This window comes from Alligator mississippiensis, chromosome 4 (assembly GCF_030867095.1).
Source record: "Alligator mississippiensis isolate rAllMis1 chromosome 4, rAllMis1, whole genome shotgun sequence".
Taxonomy (NCBI): domain Eukaryota; kingdom Metazoa; phylum Chordata; order Crocodylia; family Alligatoridae; genus Alligator; species Alligator mississippiensis.
The window spans coordinates 153,668,044-153,687,661 of record NC_081827.1 but is presented as its reverse complement, the minus strand read 5'-3'; the positions used below and the strand labels follow the sequence as shown (position 1 = coordinate 153,687,661).

Below are 19,618 nucleotides of genomic sequence, written 5' to 3'. Positions count from 1 at the left end.
CCCAGTTTTGGAAATCTGGGGGCAAGGAAGCAGTGGTCATTAATATGGTTGCCCTTCCTGCCGCACCAAATTCCCAAACCCTAAGCCCTGCACAGCACATTGGAGTTGAGTTGCGCTCACTTCCTCCATGGGGTTGGGCTATACCCCCTCCCTCTGCATCTGAATTGGGACCAGGCCACACCCCCTTTTCTCATCCTTCCCTCTGCCCCCCCTGCCGCAGGGCTTAAGTATGTCCTTTTTCCCCTGCAGAGCCAAGCCATGCTCCCTTTTCCCTGTAGGCCTGTCTTGGGACTGGACTGACCCTTGACCCCCTCCACATGGCCGAGTGAAGCCTACCACACCCACCCCAGGTGCTGGATGGGGACCACTGTTTGGATCTGACCCATGGGCAGATGGGGCATTACCCATCTGGCCTGTGGGGGGTGGGGTGGGGAAGGTTGAGTACCACTACTATAGAGGGCTGCATACAGTCAAGGATACCAGTTTGGGGTCAGCCAAGAAGGACCATTTCACTTGGGGAAATTATCCAGGGGACAATTTTCCCAGCTTTACAGACATTTCAGGCCAAGCAGTACATAAGGTAATGATGAACTGGGTCTGTTGCCTCTTCACCTCTCTGTCTTGTCTGAATCTCCCTCTTTGTGCCCGAGTCATTTCTTCAAATGTACATTTATCCCCGCCTTCCAAACTTGCTGCATCTCCCCTCTCTCTCTCTTTTTTTCAGCTACTGTAACTTCCCTATCTGTCTTTCCATTGCTCCCGTGCCATATCCTTCTCTCGCTTTGCAACTATGTTGATCTTTCACCCCCTCTTTCTTACTGACAGCTTGCCTGCATCATCCCATCAGGCTCTGGTGCCTTGGGTTGCTCTGGACAGTGTGATCACACATGAGAGGAAATGTAGGGGAGGCTCAGGGATCCAGGCCAGAAGCTACCTCTCAGTTTCCAGCTCTCTGCAACTTTGCCTCTCCTGTTCTCCTCTTCCCTTTCTATCACTTCTTTCTTCACCTTTTCTCTAGTCTTTTGCCCTACCTGGAAGGAGTCCATCACGTACCCGAGGCAGCCGTTTCCACAGTCGACGCAGCAGTGCTGTTGGCATTGAGAACATCCAGGAGGAGAAGAGGTATAACCCATGGAAGCAGGGAGGGACCAGGAAAATTAAACAAGGGTAACATGATCAAGGTAGTATTGAGGAAAAATTAGGCAAAATGGGAAAGGGGAGACAAATGAGAGTGATAAAGGAGAGGTGGAACCAGAGAACTGGAATGGGAGTGGACTGACATGGGGAAACTGGCTGGGGAACTAATGGGAAACAGAAATGGAAAGAACCAACAGGAGGACTGTGAAGGGAGAGAGTAAATGAAAGGCAGTGGACAATAGAAGACAAGCCCTTCATCTAAGGGCTCTGACAGATGTGCAGGCCCCCCTCTGACTCATGGTGCATTACATAAAGTGCCATGAGTTAGAGCAGCCACCCTGACCCAACAGATGTTTACCCGTTGGGTGTGGGGCAGGGAGTGGGGATCAAGCTCTGCTTTGGAGCTGATCAAGCCCAAGGAGCCTGCCTACAGCCTCTCTCCCCTAGCTCTTCCCCCCCACCCCAGGAAAAGGGAGGGGGAGCAAGCTGTGGGCTGGGGTTTGCCCAGCCTGAGTTGGAGGGGATACAGTTGGGGGGGTCATGAGGCAAGGGAGCTCCAGTCCACCCCCCTAACCCAGCTCAGTCAAGGCAAACCACAGCCCACAACTCGCTCCCCCTCTGCGATCCCCCATCCTTTCCTGCAGACAGCACTGGAGGCAGGGTGGGGCTGCATCAGCCTAGCCCCAGTCGCAACAGATTGACCCTAGGGAACAGAAGTTCCCTCAGGTGCTCCAAAGTGGAGTGCCCTCCTATGATCTCTCACTCAATGAGGGTTAATTTGTTGTGCAATCAGCCACTTGTAAAGCACTCTGCAGCCATGCACCTATGTCATGGCATGGCTGTACAGTGCTTTCAAGGGGCTGGTTGCTTGACAAATACAACTTCTGTTTGTGCCCCAAGAGAAAATATAGGGTAATTTAGGATAGCTACTCCTGTTAAACATCCATTGTAAAAAAGAAAACAACCTTTAAGCTGTTTTCAAGTAGAGGAGAATGGAAGAAAAAGAGCAAGTGGACAATCTTTTGGCCTTCTAAAGAAGCGATTGTGTCACTTTTCTTTTGATGGCTTTAAGCAAACGGACTTCAAGCACAATGCCTGAGGCTTGAGAGTTGCAGATTAAAAATAGCTCTCACTGGGTGCATCTACACATGTGTTTTACTGAAGTCGCCTAATTAAGTACATAGTAAAGTATCACTGTTTACATGTGCGCTGGTATTAGGGCACAGTAAATTAATTAACTCTGCCATAAGATAGTACTGTCAGTCAGGGACAGTACTGTCTTATGGCACAGTAATTAAGTGCAATGAAATGCATGTGTAGATGGTGACACAGGCTGGCTGGAGCGTGAGGGTGCGAAAGTGTGGGGCCTGCCTGGCACACAGCTCAGTACTTTAGTATTCTTGTACCCCAGCCAGCCCAGGGCTAACCCCATGAGTCTGCTGCTAGTCCAGGGCTGCTCCATCCTGGCTCAAACTGCTGCTACCCCAGGTGCATGACACTGTGTCTGGGAGCAGTTGACTGTGGCTCAAACTGCTCTGGAGTTTGTGTTGTGTTATTTTCATGTATAGATGCACCCAGTGAGGAGCATCATGTGGCTTTGTCCCAGAAGCAGCAGTTGGATTTAATTTGACTGAGTTATAAGCATTGAAGAGTTGTAACCTAAGCTGTAGAAGCCTTTTATATCCCTTAATGATGTACTGCACTTCAGTTGTCAAGTGTGTTCTAAACTCAAAGCCCAATGCCTTAACTACCTTGTAACTAACATGAAATTTTTTCCGGTTGTTCCATGAAATCTAAGAACCAGCCAATAGAGTCAATATGGAAGAGGAGAAAACCTTACCTCCCCATCATATGAACAGCAGCATTGTCACAAGGAACAGGGCCTATACCTTAACCTCTCCTACTACCCTTACCCTCCCTTTTAGGCCCTTACCTAAGTAAGATGCTCAGTCTTATTTTAATTTAAGATAATGTAAGTTTTCTTTTGAGAAGGATTAGATATTGAGAAGCAAGTTCTCTTTAACAGAACATATAAACCAAAAACTATTACAGTACTCAGTTGTTTTTTTTTTAAGTTTACCTTTTGCTTCTCCTATACAGAAGGTCTTTATTTATATTTTTGTATACATATATATTTCATGAATCCCAAGCTTATACTTCCATGCTTTTCTTAGATGGCTGAACCTAGCAGGACCACCTTTTTAGAATATAACGGACGGACTGATGCCTACCTCTCACCACCTGCACAGGCAGGACAGCTGGAGCAGAGCTGAGCAGCGCGGGGATGGATGCGGGTACCCACTGTGGGCTTGGGGCTCCCTGCTTTGCTGCCCTTTCCTCAGGAGCCCCGTGCCACCATGGCATCTGCCTACTCGGCAGCATTGGGGGGCACAACTTGCTGCCACCGTCACTCCTGCTGCTGCCGGGGAGGCAGGGGGTGCCTCATTATGGTGGCATGGGACTCCTGGGGGAGGGCAGCAGGGGAGGGAGCCCCAAGAGCTTGCAGCATGCAGTCTGCATCCACCCCTACCCTCCACACAAATCTAGGGGGCACAAAGTGTGCACAGTGGCGGGGAGCTACCTGACCCCATGCCCTGCACCCCCTGGATGAGCCACCCATGGGTCTGCTCTGCTCCACTCCCAGGGCCCTGGCCCCATGCACTGCCCTTGATAGTCAGCACACCCAGCCCCTGCCCCACTCCCTCCCTAACCATGCCTCAATCTGCCCCCCACCCCCCAATGCTCTCCCTATGTCCTCTCCCACCATAGACTTTCCTGCAAGGAGCTGCTCTCCATACTGCCCAGCTGTATTCCTGGCCACGTGCATGTGTGCCAGCCTGCAAAAGGAAACCTGAATCCCATGGATCTCTGCATGATGCTGTGAATCCTAGACAAAAGCTGTCCCAGGGTCATGCAGCTCAAGACCAGGACTTGAGGCTCCCATTCTGAGACTGTCCCATCCAATTAGGGACGGGTGGTCACCTGAGATCGGGACTGGGAGTTATTTAGGTGACAGTTAAAGAAGTCACAATGCTAAATGGCTTATACTGTGAGCTTCTCTCACGAGTGTCTTAGTTAAATAGCTATCAACCAAAATGAAGAAGTTTAACTAATTTTAAAGAGAACCCAGGACACTCTCAATCGGATGTCACAACGTTGGTATCTTTAATGTTTCAATCATAATAAAACAGGGCTAGAAGGGACCTCAGGAGGTCATCTAAACCAACCTCCTGCTCAAGGCAGAATCATCAGCACTTTTTTCGTGAAGTGCAGTGCCCAAAAATAGAGGGGGGGGGGGGGGGGGGTTAAATTCAATTCATGGCTTTTTATTCATTATAAAGAAGCCTAAAAGGGACCAGTCCCAATACATTTTATCTTTGCAGGCCACTTTTAAGAAGACTGTCCTATTCTGTAATGTTCCTGCCTGTTTTCCATCTCTGTGTGTTGCTGAAAGATCTCTGCATTTTGCAGTGTAGAGAGCATTAGATTCCATGATTGTGACTCCTGGCCCTTGTTTTTAATTTCATTCCAGTAAGGATGTTGCTGAGGGGATCCAGAAGGTGGTTGATAGTCCAGGACCTTTACTTGACCTGAAGTCTGATGGATCCTCCAGTCCCAGTTCCCCAGAATTCCCAAATAGGAAGAGCAAGTGAGTCTAAAATCACCTTTCAGGACACCCACTTGTTGCCCCTGGCAGAGACTTGTGCTTTGCAAGTATCTTGCTTTCTTGGTTCTCTTGCACTGTTACCTTGAATGGAAAAAATGTCGTCTGAATTGGTGCAGGCAGGAAACAGAAGGCATATATCTTGTGTTCTGTTCCTACCTGAAACTGCCTGTGAATGAGTCATTTCCTGTATTAATTGTAATAAAGTCACATCACAAGTGGTGTGAGGCTGTTAATGTCTGTGAAATTCTTGAGTAATCTTGGGTGAATGATGCAAAATGAGGTCTGCATATCACAATGATGATAACTCTGGGGCTTCGGTTCCATAGAACCCTCTCCAATCAAAGCTCAGGATATTGTGTGATGCAGCCACTCTCGCGCTCCTCTTCCAATGTGAGCAGCTGTTGTAGTGGAGTGAGGGAAAATGAAACATCTGAGGAAGAGGAGAATGAGACGGTGAGTATATAACCTCTAAAATTCAGATTCCCTTCCCTTCATGCTCAGGGTCTCCATCTCCTGCTCACACCAAATTTTAGACTTATCCCTCCCCTAGAGAGTCCCCATTCTTAGTACTAATGATTACAAAATGCATTTTTTAAAACATCTCTTTTCTATCCTGTTTAGGAGCTGATGTGCTCTGTCTCGGGCCCTCAGAAGCGGGATTCCTTGGTTCAGAGTGTGTGGCTGGATGACATTGTCTGTACACCCAGCAGTGGCAGTTCACCAGGTAAAACCATGCTAGAATGGGAGGGCAACAGAGAGATGAAGTTCAGTAACAAAGGAATGGAGAGCTGGAAAGGAGGATCACACCAGTGAGGGAAACTAGAGAAGTTGGAAGGGAGGTAGTTATGATGGATATATTTCAGTGAATGCCTCAACCTTCAGATACTAAAAGGTTATGCGGGGCGTCAAAAGCCTGGATACATACTGAAGAGAGAGAGGGTTGCTACAGATTGAGCCTCTGGCCACATGGAAGTCTGTCTCCCCTGCCTCCACTCCAGCACCTCCCTTTACTGAGTATAGGGGCTCGTGTGCCACTTATGCTTCCTCAGCCTCCTCTTTTAGAGAATCCCAGTTTCCTAGCCCAAAAGGTCCCATCTGCTCACCCTCTCCCAGTCACAGTTTCTCTGTTCCCCTTCCTAATTTCAGACTCTGGATAGAGCGACACACTTTTCCGTAGTTTTTTGTTTTCTTTAGAAATTGCTGTATCATTTTGGTTGAGGTTTTCTTAAAATTCAGCCTGAAGTAAACACCCAGGCTTCATCTACACAAGAGGCTACCGCACAGTGGCAAATGCACATTTATTTAGTAGTTGTATAAACAAGTACTAAATGACTGTGCAGGGGTGTTGGTTGTAGCCGTGTTGGTCTAAGGACATAGGCAGACAAAGTTCTTTGGGTATCATAGAATCGTGGAAATTAAGGGCTGGAAGGGACCTTGACAGATCATTGAGTCCAACCCCCTGCTGTGGGCAGCAACACTGCTGAGATCAAATGATCCCAGCAAGGTGTCTGTTCAGTCTCCTCTTGAAGACTTCCAAGGTTGGGGACTGCACCATCTCTTTGGGAAGTCTGTTCCAGATTCTGGTCACCCTTACTGTAAAGAAGTTCTTCCTTGCATCCAACCAGAAACCATCCTCTAACAGTTAATGGCCATTGCTCCTTGTCCTCCCCTGGGGCACCCTAGTGAACAGTGTTTCTCCCAGCTCTTGATATTCACTCCTTACATACTTATAGATGACCACCAAGTACCCTCCAAGTCTTCTCTTCCCCAGGATGAGCAGTCCCAGATCCCTTAGTCTTTCCTCATAAGGTTTGTCCTCCAGGCCCTTAATCGTTTTTGTGGCCCGTCTCTGGACCCTTTCAAGATTCTCCACATCTTTTTTGAAGTGCAGTGCCCAGAACTAGATCAGTCTATGTTATGAAGTCTCTTCTAAAGGATCTACAAGGACCAGTTACAAGAAATGACCTAGGAAACAGAAGGGTGTGCTGTTTATCAGGAATGAAGATATGGGACACAAACCTAAGGCTGAAGAAGATACTAATGGGAGAAGGGAAGAAGCTATTAATTTGTCTTTATGTGAAAAGAAATGATATGGCTGGATATTTTCTGACAAAGATAAAGAACAACTATACTAGGCTGGGGAAGACCCTAAAAAAAACCTAGAAGCTCAAGTTATCCTCAGTAGGATTCTTTCCTGTTCAAGAGAAGGAGAGAGAAAGCATGACAAGATAAATGAATGGTTTATGGTTTTGGGCTGCATGGCCTCTGACAGGCATTTACACATAAAGAGCTTCTATCCAGGGATGGGCTCCATTTGAATAAATGAGGAAATAGCCCCTTGGGATCAGGGCTGGTCCAACTTATAAGAGCTTTAAAAACTGAGGATTGGGAAAATTCTGAAAAATCTCAACACCGAGGATAAGCATTGAATAGGACGGTAGTCTGAGAAATAAGAAAGTGGCCCAAGAAGGAAGGGCACCAAAGTGTGAAAGGGTGGTCGTAGGCATTAGCATAAGTTGTTAGTATAAATAAGGTGGTCACACACATTCCGACCAATACTGAAATCTCCCAAGCTCTGCCATCGGAGCCCACCTCACCCAGGGGCAGGGAGCAACCTCTCAGCCCCTGCTCCAGTCACAGAGCTGGGGCCAGGAACTCCCTGCTGCCAGGGCAGGGGGACATTGTCCCAGCCCAGGCTCCACCATCAGAGCCTGCCCTGGCAGGAGGCAGCCCCTGGGGACAGGGAGCAATCTCCTGCCCCCTGCTGCCTGGCTGACCAGGAGCAAATTTTTCTGGTTATCCATCTACATGTGTGTTACTGTGTGGTACTTAGTTTCCAGTTAATTTCCTATCTGCATTCGCAGGTAGCAAATTAACTGTGGAGTAGACCAATTTACTCCAGAGTAAGCATCTGCATGTGTGGATGGTGATGCTTACCATGCAGTAAATTGGTCTACTGTGTAGTAAAGCATCTGGTGTAGACATGTCCATAGATGACCAAATTCATATTTGGAAATGAATACAGTGCTTTACAAGGTTTTGGGTACTCCCTCTGCCTGAAGTGTGCATGTAACTGAAAACCCGCAAAGAAATATTTTATTTTAGTTGGTCTAATGAAATGACTGTACAGTAACCTGAGTTGTGCAGTAGTGCCTGAGAACTCCTTTTTTGGTGATGCTGCTGTGCAGTAGCCTAATAGTACTGCGCAGTAGCGTCACATCACATTTTTTCTCACATGACACTACTGCACAATAGTATCAGGCTACTGTGCAGTCAGCATTTCCTGTAGACGTGGCCCCTATGTGGAAAATATTAGCTCAAATATCTGGAAAGTGATAAGCAACTGAAAATAATTTTATTGGACGTGTCATCCAACCTTACCCACCTTCCATTTTCATCTGTCATTCCCATTTAGCATGTTTTCCTTGAGGGGTGTTTCTCTACTTCAGTAACTGCAGTCATTGTCACATAGACCAAAGCTAGACTTAAATAAACTATCTCCACTATCAATATAAATCTAGCTACAGTAGCACAGAATTCAGTGTGGACGAAGAACTGGAGGACTTCTCCATTTTCTTTGGCAGATTTTGCATCCTGCACTAGAATCACAGTCACAGCAGTTACTGCGGTGTAGCCATGCCGATTAATATGCCTGTAGCACACTTGACAAAAAGGGTGCCCACCACTGCTCTATACGTTAGAATTGAACACTGGTACTGCAAAGGCAAATACTTTATCTGGGGATGGAGCTCTAAGCACCAGTGTCTCAACAAAAAGCGAAAGTTTCCCTACCTGTTAGGATAGATAGCAGCACCGATATTGCTGTTAATGTGAGGAATGGCATCAGGCTTCAGGGTCTCTGTAGTAACAGTGGTGTAGCCTTCTGTGCAGTGCCAAGTGCTGGGAGCAGTACTTGGATCCTATCTTTTCTGTCTTGCCAGATATCAGTAGCAGTAGTGGAGAAGAGATAATGTGAGGTATGTGGCAGGAGAGGAAATACACAGGGCTAAGGTTCAGGCCCCCAGAGGTACATGACAGACTGAATTCTAAAAGAGGAGTTAGCTTCAATGGATCTGTTGTTAATGCAGGGGAAGGAGCAGAGCCACACTGGAGGACTGGTTTTAAGAACTGTGAGGGAACCACAGAGCTTGGCTGGTATTAGCAGTGAATTGGGTGTATGGAAACTGAGGTGGCTGGCATAAGGGACAAAGCCTACAAAGGAGAAGTAGACAGCTGAGGAGGGTGGTGTTGAGCAGAAGGAAGAAGGAACCTCAATAAGGTGTGATGTTTGTGGCCAGAGAGGAGATTTGCACCTAATCTCTCTCTCTATTTCTGGGAGCTCTCATGAGCTTTGGAAGGCTGGCAGGAATTCAAGTTCCTTATGCCATTAGTTCTCCCTTCTGGGAGATAGGCTTGATCTCAGGCTCTGTATCAGGATCCCCCAGAGTAAGAGCCTCTTATTATCTAATGTAGCATGGACTTTCATTGCTATCAAAAGCAGTATCAGAGAAGGGACTTGGTAATTTCATTTAATAGATTTCACAGACATTAGGGCTAGAAGGGACCTCAGAAGATCGAGTCCAGCCCCCTGCCCCAAGGGCAGGAAGTCAGCTGGGGTCAAAGGATCTCAGCAAGATAAGTGTCCAAACAGGTTCGTCTGTAATGCAGTGCTTGAAGTGTTGTGTTGTGAAGTTAAAAAGACCCAAGTTCAAACACCTCTGTGGGTGAGGAAGGGACCTAGAAGCCAGGTTCTCCTGTTTCTCATGTGAATGCTCTATCCCAGCAGTTGACAGTGTTTTCTAGCAGCAGGCCAGAATGCCCCAGATCAGGCCCAGTGCTGGCCAGCACTAGGACACCTGGCCATGGCACAGGGAAAGCTACCTGCTGCAGGAATGCCATTAAAGCTCCCCAATTCCATGGGCCGTAAGTTGCAGACCCCTGTCCTAGCCACTTAGCTATGGGATTGGAGAAGATGGGGAGTCTCCTCCAACCTCTGGTTCCTGAGTCTAAGCATGGTAATCCATGATCACACAGATTTTAGTGAGTTTAGTTTTAGGTGTCTAAAGCAGTGTGCCTGCACTACTATTGAGCATGCCCAGTCTCAATGCATATGTAGTCATCCATATGCCCAGGGCTAGGTGTCAAGGAATAGAATTCTGCCTGGGTATATAAATGCCAAAAATACCACGTAAAGGACCGAAAAATGACCATTTAGATGACTAGGCAGAAAACAGAATGACGCCCTTTGTGACAATGCACAAGCAGACGTCCAAAATCGTAGAAGACAACTTGCCAGAAAAGGCACCAAAGAACAAGGAAACTGGATGCTTTGGAGGATGGAAGCTGACAGCTGATCACTTCTGACTCCCAACCATGAAGGCAAAAAAAAGGTGAAACAAGGGAGCTGAGCTTTCTCTGCTGGTGGAAGAGGCAAAGCTGTGCACCCCCAAAGCTGGCAAGATTAAGGGCACCAGCTGCAAGATGAAGGTAAGAATGATGGTGTTTGGTAACACCCTCATACAAAGCACAGAGGCCTCTGTCTACCGACTGAACTTGCTGTCTGAGGCAGTCTGCTGCTTAACATGAGCCTGAACCTGAGATGTTTCTAAAGGCATGCTGATATTCACCCAGCCCTCTACCTACTACCTCAAACAGCTCATTCATGTGGGCACTAATACTCCTGCCAGGGGTGACCCTGATGAGGTCATATGTGACTAGAGAATGCTGGGTGCAAGGATGAAGGGGCTGGAGCTCAGGTTATATTCTCACCTGTCAGGGGTTAAGGTCCAAGCAGAAGCAGATATAGATCAACACAGGGTTGCACAGATGGTTTTACCTGCAGTGCTCTGGCTTCCTTGCAGAAAGAAGACCTGCTGAGCAGAGATGCAAAAGGACATCTTTGCATATATACTTGCTAAACCAGGTTCAACGATGGGATGGAGGTGTAACTAAAAAGCAGGAGAACCTGGACAAAGACCCAGTAAAAGGAGATGATATGGAGAGTCTTAACAAGGTAGTAAGAGAGAAATTATCAGGGCAATTAGCTACTTATCTAAGATCTAATGCAAGAAGTGTGGGCCAGGGAGGAGTGTGGTGTGGTTTAGATCCATGGCCTGTTCTCTTATAGATCCTCTCGTGTGTGATGATCATACTGCCTAGAGCCACCCAAGGCATCAAAGCCTGATAGGATGATGCGTACAAGTTAGCAGTAAGAAAGAGAGGACAAGGGTCAACACTGATGCAAAGAGAGAGAAGGGATACAGAGTAGGAGCAATGGAGTGTGGAGAGGAAACCTGGAAACCTCAGGCACTTGACTGAGTCAGAGCAAACTTGTTTTTCACATGGTACTATGTACCCACATTGAGCAAAGATATGTTTTGTTCCTTTTTTTTCTTGTCCTGATTATCTTTTCCTCAAAACAAACCTTAGGAAAAAGTTTTTGAGAATCTCCAGGCTTCTGGAGTTTGTTGATCAAAGAATCCTAATGGACTCTATGATGTCATTATGATCTGTGTGTCATCACAGTGGTAAATAAGAGATCAGAAAAAGAAGGAAGAAAAAGTCTGTGAGAGAATTTGAGTCTGCTGACAGAGGAAGATGCTCTCTTCTAGAGAAGGTAGAGAGGTTGTAGATGTAATGTGGTCAAGCCAGAGAGTAAATGAATGTAAGAAATGGGCTTTTTGAATGGAATGTAAAGGAAAAAAAAATTAGGGATGGACTGTTTCTTTATTTAAATTTACACATGTACTAGAAAGACACCTATCCATATACTCTCAGCTCTCTTGATTTAAGGTAAAACTTAATTAAAAAGATTTTAATGCAGTATTACAATTTAATATTCCTAGACTACAGAGATGGACTAATGGATACATATTTGGGATGCAGCTGTACATCCATTAATATGCCTTTTCTAATGAGCATTAAATTTAGTACCTCTGTGATGTACCAAATGAATGTGGATTATGCTGTGCTAATGCACAGTAGTGCATTTGCATGCATTTTTGGTGAAACTTTATACACAGTAAACTATTTTACTGCACATTAGTGTAATGTCATAATTTTTTATGCAACCTTTTAATGCACAGTAAAATAATCTACTGTGCATTAAAGCATACATGTAGATGCCCCCTAACTGAATAACTGCAAGCAAAGAATAAGTATAAATCAATCAAGGTGAGAATGGCAGGAAGTTTTAAGTGGGGTTTCAGAGGGGTCTTGTTCCGAGTCTGGCAGAACTAGAATTCAAAAGGATCTTAATAGAGAACTGGGCACTAGACAATGAAATGAAAGTCAGTAAAGACAAATGTGATCTACTACATGTAGGGAAGAACAACCAAATGCACAAATACAGAAAGGAGTATAACTGCCTAAGCAATAGAACTGCTGAAAATGATTTGGGGGTTTTGGTGCATCACAGACTCACCATATATGGCAGCAGTGTGATGCAATGGCAAAAAAAAGAAAACACAATTTTAGCTTTCATTAACAAAATGATTGTATATAAAGTACAAGACATGAGCAGCTGGTGCTGCCTTAGTCATGGGGGGCATGTGCCCCCCCTGCAACCAGTCCTGCCGACTGAGGGGAGTCCCCCCACAGCTAATCTCACTGCCCAAGGGGACTCCCACAGCCGATCCCGTGATGGCCGATCGCTGCGGCTGATCTCTGCAACCGCTTTCCAGGAGTGGCTACAGCTGCTTCTGGGAGTGGCTGCAGCAATCAGCCGGTGCTTGCAGGGGGGACACCAGTGCTCCTGCCTGTCCCCTCTGCCCATCGCCTAAATGGTGAATGCAGCCACTCAGGGGGTGCACCGGTGCTTTCAGGGTGTACATGCACCCCATACATATCGCCACTGGTACAAGAGGTAAAGTACTATTACTCAGCACTGATCAGGCCTTGTCTAGAGTATTGTATGGCATTCTGGGTTTTGCATTTTAAAAAGGATATCAAGAAACTTTAAAGAATCTCGAGGCAAGCAAAAAAGATGATAAAGGGGTTGTTATACAAGCCATATGAGAAAAGGGTGAGAGAACTACATACATCTAATTTGGAGAAAAGGAAATTAAATAGGAATATAATGGCAGTTTTCAAATATTTAAAAGGCTGCCATGAAGAGACTGCCCTGGTGAGACTAACTGGAGTACTGTGTCCAGTCCTGGGCACCAAACTTCAAGAAGGGTGTGGAGAAGCTCAAGAGAGAGTCCAGAGGAGGGCCACATGCATGATTAGAGGCCTGGAGACCAAGACGTATGAGGAGAGGTTGAGGGATTTGGAATTGTTCAGCCTGGAGAAGACTCAGGGGGGACTTGCTTGCAGCCTATAAGTATATCAGGGGCGTACATCAGGGTTTGTAGGAGCATCTATTCACTAAGGCCCCCCAGGGGAGGACAAGGAACAATGGGCACAAGCTGATTGAAAATCGCTTCAGGCCGGACATAAGGAAAAACTTCTTTACAAGCCGTGGGCCAAGGGTTTGGAACAGGCTCCCCCTCAGAGGTGGTACAGTTATTCACCCTGGTGATCTTCAAAAAACATCTTGACGCCCATCTTGCTGGAATTATTTGATCCTGGCAGTCTTTCCTGCCCACGTGCAGGGAGGCTGGACCCAATGATCTGTAAGGTCCTTTCCGGCCTCTAACAACTATGAAACTATAAGAAGAGAGATTTCATAGATATAAAGGCTGAAGTTCACTGGCTAAGGGACCTTGTAAGATCATCAGGTCCAGCCCCCTGCCCAAGGGGCAGGAAGTCAGCTAGGGTCAAAGGATCCCAGCAAGATAAGCATCCAAATGATTCTTGAAAGTGTCCAGAGTAGGTGCTTGCACCATCTATGGGGGGAGTCTGTTCCAGGCCTTGGGGGCTCAGACAGTAAAGAAGTTTTTCCTTATGTCCAGTCTAAAACAGTTTACCAGCAGTTTGTGACCGTTGGACCTTGTCATTCCCTGGGGTGCGCTAGTGAACAGGTATTCCCCCAGATCCTGATGCACACCCCTCATTTATTTATAGGCTGCCACCAAGTCACCCCTGAGCCTGCGCTTTTCCAGGCTGAAGAGTCTGATAGCTCACAGCCTGTCTTCGTAAGGCCCATTCTCTTGCCCTCTGATCATGCGTGTGGCTCTCCTCTGGACTCTTCTCCACGTCCTTCCCAAATTGTGGAGCCCAGAATTGGATACAGTACTCCAGCTGCAGCCTCACCAAGGCCAAGTACAGTGGGAGGATGACATCCTGGGATTTGCTTGAGAAGCATCTATGGATACAAGCCAGAGTTTTGCTCACTTTACCAGCTGCAGTATCACGTTGGTGGCTCATGTTCATCTCGTGGTCAGTCATAACCCTCAAGTCTCTTTTGGTCATGGTGCTAGTGAGCATAGCACTGCCGAGCCTATAAGTATGATTCAGGTTTCTTTTCCTGAGGTGGAGTACCTTGCATTTCTCCATACTGAATGCCAACAAGTTTTCATCTGCCTACCTTGCAAACTTATCAAGGTTGGCCTGGATCACCAGCCTATCCACAAGTGTGGACACTGTTCCCCGAAGTTTGGCCTTGTCAGTGAACTTAGCCAGTCTGCTTCTGACGCCAGTATCCAGATTGTTTATGAAGACATTAAAGAGTACAGGTCTGAGAACAGAGCCTTGGGGGATGCCACTAGTCACTGAGTGCCATGTCGATTCAGTTCTGTCAACTACCAATCTCTGGGTCTGACCTCGGAGCCAGTTCCTCAGCCATCAAACTGTGAAGTAGTCGAGGCCGCAGTTGCCTAATTTTTCCGTGACGACATCATGGGACACCAAGTCAAAGGCTTTTTAAAAGTCCAAATATATGATATCAACCTCTTCCCTTTTGTCCAGGTGATTACATCACCTGGTCATAGAAGGAAATGAGTTTGGTCAGGCAAGATCTACCCGCAACAAACCCATGCTGACTATCCCTCAGAATGATGCTTTCTGTTAGCCTGTCAAGAATGGGTTTTTTGATAATTTTTTTTCCAAAATCTTCCTAGGGATTAAGGTCAAACTGATTGGCCTGTAGTTTCCCAGGTCTTCCTTCCTCCCTTTCTTGAAGATGGGCACTACATTGGCCCTTTTCCGATCTTCAGATGCTTAGCCCGAGTGCCACAAGTTCTTGAATATCCTTGTCAGTGGCTGTGCTATGATGTCTGCCAGTTCCTTTAGCGTTCTTGGGTGCAGTCTATCCAGACCAGCTCATTTGGGGGGGGGGGGGGTCCAGCCTCTCAAGATGCTTCCTCACAAGATCCATGCCAATGGTGGGTATGTGTTCACCCTCACCCTGGTCAACCCACATCATGTTAGGCAGAGTAGTCCCTTTGGGCTTGTGAAAAACAGACGCAAAGTAATCATTAAGGAGATTGGCTTTTTCCTGGGTGTCGGTAGTCAGCTGTCGCAGCTGGTTTAGCAGGGGTCCAATGTTGCCCTAGTTTTTCTTTCAACTCCCCACATATCTGAAGAAGGACTTTTTATTGTCCTTGATTTGTGTAGCCAGTTGGGAGTTCAGTTGCAGCCTTGGCTTTCCTAGTTCGCTCCCTACAGGTGTGGACCAGTGCAGAATACTCCTTCTTAGTGGTGTTTCCTATCTTCCGTCCCTTGTAAGCCTCTCTTTTTAGATGTAAGAGGTCTATGAGCTCCCCGTTGAGCCAAGGGGTTGTTGAACCCTTTTACCACCTTTCCTATGGGTTCGTTTTGACTTCCTTAAGGATCGCTTCCTTAGGGAGCAACCACTCATCATGAACTCCCCTCCCTGTGAGATCCTGGCCTCTCAGGGCCTCAAGAACAAGCCTCCTGAGCTTATGAAAGTCAGCTTCTGGTTTTGGGATGCATGACCTTTGACAGTAAGCATCACCACCCACACATGCAGATGCTTAATGTGCAGTAAATTGGTTTCCTTAGATGTGTAGATGGCTGACCAGGAGCAAATTTGCTCCCGGTCAGCCAGGTAGTAGGGGGAAGGAGATTGCTCCCTACCCCTAGGAGCTGCTTATTGTCGGGGCAGGCTCCAGTGGTGCAGCCTGGACTGGGATGATGTCCTGCTGCCCTGGCAGCAGGGAACTCCCAGCCCTGGGAGCTGCCTGCTGCTGAGGTGGGCTCCGATGGCAGAGCTCAGGCGGGACAATGTTCCCTTGTCCCGGCAGCTCCCTGCTATCTGCCAACTGGCAGATGGGACAGAGGACTGGGACTTGCCACCCCCTTCCCCCCACAGCTGTTTCTCAGCCCCCTGCCCCTGATCACAGAGCCAAGACCAGGAGCTCCCTGCTGCCAGGGCAGGGGAACATTGTGCTGGTCTGGGGTCCACCATGGGAGCCCACCCTAGCAGCAGGCAGCTCCCAGGGTCAGGGAGCAATTGCCCAGGGCCTTGCTAGGAGACAGCTATCTCCTAGCCCCATGCTCCTTTCCAGCCCCTGAGCTATCACTGAGGGGGAGCCTGGGACTTCCCTTGGCTGCTGTAGCAGGGGAAGAGCAGGGTGGAAGCAGGCCTGCTCCTAATGCGAGCAGCCTGGGAAAATCTGCTCCCAAGAGGGAGTACCTGTAAACATGCTCCCTCATAGGCTTCCTGAGCAGTGTTTTTACTTTACAGTAAGTCTACTTCAAATTTATTGCAGGTGTAGACACACCCTATAATGACCAGCCTTGATCCCTTACTCAAGTAAGAGATAGATGAAAATAACTTTATTTTTTATATACCAATGCAAGAAGTCTCAGCACTAAATTGGAGGAGCTTCTGCTGCATGACACTAAATCACACAAAGGAATAATAGAGCCGTGCTAGAATAGCAGTGGAATATTGAAGGATGCATTCTTTTTGAGAGGAATGGGAACAAGAATAAAAGTGCCAGAGTAGCACTGTGCCTTAGTCAAGTAGTAGATTGTGGGGAAATAGTGTAGACAAAACACAGTCCCTTTGAGTGAAAAATCACATCAGGAGGGAACGCTATAAAAGACTTCAGAGAGTCTTACGGGTTGGGGGTTTATTATAGATGACCAAATTCAGATTTGGAAATGGTTATGATTCTACAAGGTCTTGGGAGATTTCAGTATCAGTGGAAATTGAGTAATTTTGGGAACCATCAATTTTTCCTGATCTAGACTTGGGCATGAAAACTGCACATAATAATAGTGTACAGATATTTGTGAATGAGTTAACTAAAAAGTTTTCCTACCAAGAGGTCTCTGTACCAACAAGAAATAAGGCTACATAAGTTCTAGATGTTACGGTAGAAATGATTGTGAGAAATAGTCAGGGGCAGATTCTATTCCACCTGTGAGATGTGCAAATGGTTTTAGGTGCCTAAGTGAACTCCCATTCCACCCTGCTCAAGACCCTGAAAACCCTTTAGAACACTCTTTGTAATAACCCTTCATCCCATCCCGAGAGAGTACAAAACACAGCATGGAAGAGGGGTAGGGGTGAGGATGTCACCCCTTTTGCAGTAGTTGTCCATTTGATTGTCTAAGTAGCCATTGTGCCTAACAGCCTAAATAACAAAATGGAAATAGAAACTAATGCTTTTCAGGATGAAATGCACATCAGCACTAAGAAAATGGTGGTGGCACACTTTTGAGCTAAAACACATCAAAGGTGTTTTAGTTCAAAAGCACACCGCTGCCATTTTCTGCGTGCTGCCGTGCATTTCACTGTTTATACAAACGTATGCAATGCAGCACCGAGCATGTCAGCTCACATGCTCTGCAGATGCAGTTAATCGTGTCTGCTCCATCACACTGGATTTCCAGCGTGTCGGAGCAGACGAAAGTAAGTGTATAAATGCCCACAATGTCTGTTTTTAAAAAAGGAGAAAAAGTCACGCAGGTACTAACAGCCATAGTAGCATGGTTTCAACAGCAGGTGAGGTCTTAGAACAGGAACTGCAGGAAAGACTAATGAAGGATGTAGACAGAAATGGAAAATGGTACAAAACATGATATGAATTTATCAGAGGATGACTGTCAAAATAATAATTTCTTATAGCAGGATAAGACATTTCTTGGATAAAGGTAGAGCGGTGGGCTTAATTTATCTAGAACTCAGCAAAGCTTTTGATACCATGCCTCATGGAAAGCTACTTAATGAATTAAATGAATTTCATAGAGAAGCAGGGCTGGAAGGGATTTCTAAAGGTCATCTAATCCAACCCCCATCCTGAGGAAGGATAATCCCTATCCAAACCAACAATGCATAATTTAAGCTCCTCGTAAGACTGCTGTAAACCCTGTGGAACAACACAAGACATAACACCCTAATGTGCCACAAGTAAAGCAGGGGAACCACAGTAGCCAATGTCCAGCTTCTATAAAAGATTAATATACACTTGAGAGATCCCAGGGAGAGGGCTACGTCCCCCACTACAAAGGAAGGCAAAAGCCCCCACAATCGTACCAATCAGGCTGTGGGGGAAAATTCCTTCCTGACCCCAAATATGGTGACCAGACCCCAGGCAGAGGGGCAAGACCCTCCAGTCAGGAACCTCCAGCTTTGGTCCGACTAGCAGCTTTAGCACACCCCAGTCAAAATCTCCAAATTTGGCTGCAACCAACACACAGTGCCTCTGAGGGAAGCTTTAAAACACCCTGACACATGTAGCAGAAAAGTGTTGGGAGAGGGTGCGAGAGCAATCGGTAATGCTCAGAAGCATGGGAATAATCCATAGGAGAACATTGGCATTAGCCATGCCTAAATCATCCCCAACCAGTGACTGTCCAGCCTTTTCTTGAACGCTTCCAGGGGTGCGTCCACACATGCAGGCATGTGCACTTGCAGCAGCTCAAATAGGATCGGCACAAATTTGTGCTAGGGATTTTTGCCTCGGCACATGTGCCTGGACATGCACTTTGGTGTGGGGCAAGTTGTGCCACTTGGGGCAAAATGACCCTGCCCAGCTCCATCTGGATCTGCGACCAGAGGGAGCTAGAGCCTGGGGCCAGCACCTGAAAAACCTGCCCTAGCAAGCAGCTCGTGCCTACTTGCCCTCAGGAGCTTCTGAGGCCCATCCACTTGGTATCTGGGGATACTACCCCTTGTGCCAGCTGGACTGCTGAAGCAGCCCTAACCTGGAGTAGCTCCTGCACCCTCTACCCATTGCAGCAGTTTGGCAGTGGGGGTTGCTGTCTGGCCACTTGTAACAGCATCCGCCCCCTTGGATCTGTGGCCCCATGGCTGTGCCCCTGCCAGACCCAGATGGGGTGCCTCGCTCTGCCTTCTGGGCAGCTATTGCCCAGAAGATGTGCTCCTTACAGTGGCCCACTTTAAACTGTCAAGGCATATCCTCTTGGCCCCAAATGCCCACAAAGTCAGCCACCTCATCTGCCCTCCAGCTGTGTCCCTGGTGCTGGCCCTGGACAGGAACCTCTGCATGGATCTCACCACTTGTCTCACCAGCAGAGATCCTGGTGTTCCCTGTTTAAAAATTGCAAATACTCTGATAAGAAACCCAATTCTCTCATTAAAATACCCAAAATGGTGTTCTTCTGCTATTAAAATGAAACGCCACTATATATAGAGAGATCAGTTGGGCAATGCTTTATTGATATATTTACAAGTGTAAAGCAATTTAGGTGGGTGGAGTTTATGGGTGGGTGTAGGGTTTGCCATGGTGAGGTTTGTGGAGGTATGGGGCTTGTGTGGGGGTTTGGGGTTTGTGGCTGGGTATATGGGTGAAGGGTTTGTGGGGGTGGCTTGGGGATATGGGTGTTGTGGGTGGATTGTTGAGGGGGGGCACTCAGGAGGGCTGAGTCCCCTGCCTCCCCACAGAATGCAGGCCCCCTGCACAGCACATGAACTGCTGCCCCCCCCCCCCCCACAGG

The 19,618-nt window shown here is 47.2% G+C and overlaps 1 protein-coding gene across 8 annotated transcripts in view; it reads left to right on the top strand.

Moving 5' to 3' along the window:
• The window catches only part of LOC102560090 (rap1 GTPase-activating protein 1), a 113,711-nt gene that overhangs the window by 77,526 nt on the left and 16,567 nt on the right, over window positions 1–19,618 (top strand). For 3 of the 8 annotated variants that reach the window (XM_059726822.1, XM_019500515.2, XM_059726823.1), the window contains 5 exons: window positions 1,019–1,122; window positions 4,670–4,786; window positions 5,131–5,257; window positions 5,426–5,528; window positions 10,666–11,843. In XM_059726822.1, coding sequence (XP_059582805.1) covers window positions 1,019–1,122; window positions 4,670–4,786; window positions 5,131–5,257; window positions 5,426–5,528; window positions 10,666–10,931 — 717 coding nt within the window. In that variant the 3' untranslated portion in view covers window positions 10,932–11,843. Of the gene's footprint in view, window positions 1–1,018; window positions 1,123–4,669; window positions 5,024–5,130; window positions 5,258–5,425; window positions 5,529–10,665; window positions 11,844–19,618 lie in introns of those variants that run through there. The other 5 variants (XR_009461964.1, XM_019500521.2, XM_019500507.2 and 2 more) reach the window with 3 other exon arrangements.